We start from the raw sequence: 5167 nt of genomic DNA, 5'->3' as shown, positions 1-5167 counted from the left end.
GACCAAATTCCATCATGTTTCTTTTCTTCTTTTCTTCTTTGGCAGTTGATTCGTTTAGGCCCTGATGAAGATATCCTTGTGAGGGTTAACCCCTATATTTTCAGCCACTCAATTGATCGGTTGATAAATTTGAATGATGAACACATTCAATCGCATGTTTGAAACAGGTGTAAGGCTACAATAGATAAATAATTGAATACAACCAATATTTCTTCTTCTTCCTCCTCCTCCTCCTCCTCCTCATCATCATCATCATCATCATCATCATCATCATCATCATCATCATTTAACGTCTGTTTCCCATGCTGGCATGGGTTGAACAGTTTGACAGGAGCTGGCAAGATGAAGGGCCACACCATGCTCCAGTCACCTGTTTAGGCATAGTTCCTATAGGCAGAAGACCTTCTTAATGCCACCTCAGCTTTAAATCCAGCAACAACAACAATGACGACGTAAATAAACAAATTAATTACATTTTGGCAGGAAACAATTGTAGTTAGCAAATGATCAAATTGACGAAAACTGGAAAAAAAAATATACGAAATAAACAAAAGAAAATATACAAACGCTGTGAAACTTACTTAAAGAAAAAAAAAACAAGCATTTTAATGTCACAAAAGACAAAAATCAATGTTCTCACACCAACAGCAGTTAAAAGACGGGTTTAATATCACAATAGCTTGAAGGTTACAAGTGATTTGTTTGCATAAATTGAGAAATGCTTCGTCATCAGATCACTGAAACAATGTAAGTTTAATATCAATGTTCTCTGTCTCATCACGTTGTGTTCTATTAATAATCCTAAATTCACCTGTATAAAATTACTTTGTGAAGGCGCACTGGCCCAGTGGTTAGGACAGCAGACTCGCGGTCATAGGATCGCGGTTTCGATTCCCAGACCGGGCATTGTAAGTGTTTATTGAACGAAAACACCTAATGCTCAGCAAGGTGAGAAAGTCTTTTACATTTCGAGCCTAGACTCTTCAACGGAAAGGAACAGGAGTGGTTGTGTGGTAAGAAGTTCGCTTTCCAACCACATGGTTGTGGGTTAAGTTCTACTGTGTGGCACCTTGGGCAAGTGTCTTCTCCTACAGCCTCATGAGGCTCTGGCAGGGGATGGTGGCGAACCCTGCTGTACTCTCTCACCACAACTTTCTCTCACTCTTACTTCCTGTTTCTGTTGTGCCTGTAATTCAAAGGGTCAGCCTTGTCACACTCTGTGTCATGCTGAATATCCCAGAGAACTATGTTTAGGGTACACGTGTCTGTGGTGTGCTCAGCCACTTGCATGTTAATTTCACGAGCAGGCTGTTTCATTGATCGGATCAGCTGGAACCCTCGACGTCGTAAGCGACGGAGTGCCAACAACAAACTTACTTTAAACTTACCTGTATAAGTTTTTAAAGTGTTAAAGCAAAATTTGTAAAGTAGGTTTATTAATTAATGAAACTGGACTTGTGTCAAGCTAAGCACCGATCGGTTACATTTGATATCAACCTACCTGAAACTGCTTCTCGTTTAAACTGCATTTTAAAGTGATCTAAATTAAAACCTTTCATTAAAAATCTCATGTAAATTTATGGTTCGTACACCTGCTTAATAACGACAAAGTTATTTTACAAAATTTTTTTATTTCCGAAATTAACTGAAACAAAAGCAGTGCATGTATTTCAAGAGAAATCTGATAACATTAGGGTTAAAAGTGATCTAAATATGGTAACAAAAGGGTTAATTTGTTCGATACAAACTTGCCTGAGACTATTCCTAGTTCTATGATACAAATCACCTTTTTTAAAGAATCTAAATTGAAGTCTTCCATCAAAATTTCGTGTTAATTTAGGGTCCAGACATTAATTTAATCATGGCAAAGTTAATTTACTAAATTCTTTATTATTTTCAAATTTAACTGTAATAAAAGCAGCATATATTTCAGAAAACTATGGTAACAAAAATGTTTAAGTGATCTAAATTGAAACCTCCATCAAAGTTTCATGTTTTTATGATCCAAACACCAGCTTAAAAGGGAGATTATTTTAATAAAATTCTTTCTCCTATGATATTATTTTGCTAATGGTTGGCACTCCGTCGGTTACGACGTCGTGGGTTCCAGTTGATCCGATCAACGGAACAGCTTGCTCGCGAAATTAATGTGCAAGTGGCTGAGCACTCCACAGACACGTGTACCCTTAACATAGTTCTCGGGGATATTCAGCGTGACACAGTGTGACAAGGCTGACCCTTTGAATTACAGGCACAACAGAAACAGGAAGTAAGAGTGAGAGAAAGTTGTGGTGAAAGACTACAGCAGGGTTCGCCACCATCCCCTGTCGGAGCCTCGTGGAGCTATAGGTGTTTTCGCTCAATAAACACTCACAACGTCTGGTCTGGAAATCAAAACCGCGATCCTACGACCGCAAGTCCGCTGCCCTAACCACTGGGCCATTGCACCTCCACTATTTTGCTAAATAAAGGCAGCATTGCTGGCAGGACCATTAGGCTGCCAGACAAAATGATTAGTCCATCTTTACACTCTGAGTTCAACTTCCACTGAGGTCAATTTTGCCTTTCATCCTTTTAGGGTTAAAAAAAAAAAGGATCAGTCAAGTACTGGGTTTGAAGTAATTGACTTCTCCCTCTCTTCAAGAATTGCTGGCAATCTGCCAAAATTTGAAACCATTATTATTTTACTAAATTTACTGAAGGCAGAGAGCTGGCAGAATCGTTAGCACACCAGGTGAAATGCTTAGCAGTATTTCATCTGTCTTTACGTTCTGAGTTCAAATTCCGCTGAGGGCAACTTTGCCTTTTATCCTTTCAGGGTCGATAAATTAATTACTAGTTGTGTACTGGGGTCGATCTAACTGACTGGCCCCTTCCCCCAAAATTTCGGGCCTTGTGCCTATAGTAAAAAAATTAACTGAAACAAAGGCAATACTTTTCAGCAGGAATATGGTAACGAAAGGATTATTCGATCAAGCTGTTCTCCTGATTGTCAACCAGAGTGTCAGGTAAGTGCTTAGCAATATTTTGTCTGTCTTTACGTTCTAAGTTCAAATTCTGCCGATGTCAACTTTGTCTTTCATCCTTTTGGGGTCGATAAATTAAGTACCAGTTGGATACTGGGGTGGATCTGATCAGCTGGCCCCCTCCCCAAAAATTTCGGGCCTTGTGCCTAGAGTAGAAAAGAATATTTTTCTCCCCATAAGATGGCAAGCTGGCAGAAACTCTAGCAAGCCGAGGTCGACTTTGCCTTTCATCCTTTCGGGGTTGATTAAATAAGTACCAGTTACGCACTGGGGTCGATATAATCAACTTAATCCGTTTGTCTGTCCTTGTTTGTCCTCTCTGTGTGTAGCCCTTTGTGGGCAGTACAGAAATAAGAAACGTTAGCTTAACGGTATTTCATTTGTCTTTACATTCTGAATTCAAATTCCGCCGAGGTCAACTTTGCCTTTCATCCTTTTGGGGTCAATAAATTAGGAACCAGTTGCGTACTGGGGTCGATCTAATCGACTGGCTTCCTCCCTAAAAAATTTCAGGCCTTGTGCCTAGAGTAGAAAAGAATATTTGTTCCATCTCTTTACATTCTGTGTTCAAATCTCACCAACATCAAATTTGCATTCTGTCCTGCTAGGGGTTGTTAAATATAGTACCAGTCATACTCTGGGATTGATGCCATTGACTGCTTCCCTTCCCCTCAAAACTACTAATCTTGTGCCTTAGAAACCATTATCATTTCTGAACCCCAACAGACATGATATCAATTGGTGATACCAACCCCCACTAAAATTACTGCTATTACACCATTTTTGTAATAGTTGTTTTATATCATATCAACTCTGATACAGCAGACCAATGATCAGAGACGTTCCAGCTTAGACCATCACATCTTTTTCAATGTCTGGGGACTACAATTATTCAACTGTGTGAGAATGATCCAAAAGAAATTTAACTGTTATTTCTAGCAAATCCATTTCCCAGATTCTTGGCAGAATCAGTAGAGCAAAGAACATATTACATCTTAGATCTCACCCAGTGGACTTTGTCTTTCATCCTTCTGAAGTCAATAAAAAAAGGCATACAAGTTATACACTGGGACATTTTTTCAACACCATTTTACTGTTTTTCACAATGTCCTAACCACAAGGTCACATGCTTCATCCCACTTCACCTGATATCTCTTGAGGAAGCCAAAAATAAACCAGCTTTTCAAATTTATAATTTTCCTTCAACTCACAAGCCATTTTTAAAAAACATTTTCTTTGTGAAAAATCCTTTCGGTGAACTCCATATTTCAAAACATGGATTATGATTGTGAAAAAAATTCTTTTTTTAAGTAATTTCAATTTTTTTAATACCAGTTACTTTACAATAAGTTTCCCCTTTGATTCAGCAGTCACAAACTGACAACAAATGCCTCATAATGATACACATGTATAATACATGGCTCGAAAAACCATCTACACCCATTAACGAATCTTCATGAAACTTTGCATACATGTTAAACCAGCAGCCAGTTTGTTACTAGGCTCATTGCAGTTTAATAAAAATTTATAATTTGATGGGTAGAGCACCTAGAAGGTGTTCAGATATAACCCATCTATCTTCCTTTAATGGCCAAGGGGAAATAATCCATTCAATTTTCTTTATTTTCTCTTTTGCCTACTGGTCATTTCTCACTCCATTTATAAGAGAAGCAATATCGTTAGCGTGACTGGTTGCCAATGGTTATGTTGTATAAATACATGTGTGTTCTACATTACATGGACTTTCTAACAAGAAGTTGCCAGACAAGGTTAGTGATACTAGCAATCTAACCCCTGTCCTAAGTCAATATATAAATTTAATGACATTTCATAGACCTGAAAAAGATCTTTTATTTAAAACAAATTTGAGTAAAATCTCACCAATGGGTTATGGAGATATCAATGCCACAACTTACTTGCAAATTTTACCATTGACATGCTGTTTCATGGCAACAATGCAAAACTTTTTCAACCACATGGTTCTGGGTTCAGTCCCACTGCGTGGCACCTTGGGAAAGTGTCTTCTCCTATAGCCTCGGGCCGACCAAAGCTGTCTGGTGCACCATTTATAGTTTATTCTGACCTTCTTCTTCTTCTTCTTCTTCTTCTTCTTCTTCTTCTTCTTCTTCTTCTTCTTCTTC

The 5167-nt window shown here is 38.3% G+C and overlaps 1 protein-coding gene and 1 long non-coding RNA gene across 3 annotated transcripts in view; one reads left to right on the top strand and one right to left on the bottom strand.

Annotated features, from left to right (window-relative positions):
* Positions 1-5103, bottom strand: part of LOC128250558 (uncharacterized) — a 19116-nt gene extending 14013 nt beyond the window's left edge. The window contains exons 1-2 of one of the 2 annotated variants that reach the window (XR_008266598.1): positions 4943-5103; positions 4-175 (exon numbers count right to left, since the gene is read on the bottom strand). Coding sequence is in view for 1 of the 2 variants with exons in the window: in XM_052975856.1 (XP_052831816.1) it covers positions 4943-4964 (22 nt within the window). In the remaining variant the exon portion in view is untranslated. The remainder of the gene's footprint in view (positions 1-3; positions 176-4942) is intronic. The other variant, XM_052975856.1, reaches the window with a different exon arrangement.
* LOC128250559 (uncharacterized) overlaps positions 1-5167 on the top strand; it is an 11343-nt gene that overhangs the window by 2910 nt on the left and 3266 nt on the right. The window contains exon 2 of the long non-coding RNA XR_008266599.1: positions 2943-3008. This is a non-coding gene — a long non-coding RNA (uncharacterized LOC128250559). The remainder of the gene's footprint in view (positions 1-2942; positions 3009-5167) is intronic.

This window comes from Octopus bimaculoides, chromosome 22, assembly GCF_001194135.2.
Source record: "Octopus bimaculoides isolate UCB-OBI-ISO-001 chromosome 22, ASM119413v2, whole genome shotgun sequence".
NCBI classification, from domain to species: domain Eukaryota; kingdom Metazoa; phylum Mollusca; class Cephalopoda; order Octopoda; family Octopodidae; genus Octopus; species Octopus bimaculoides.
This window is presented reverse-complemented; position numbering and strand designations above follow the sequence as displayed.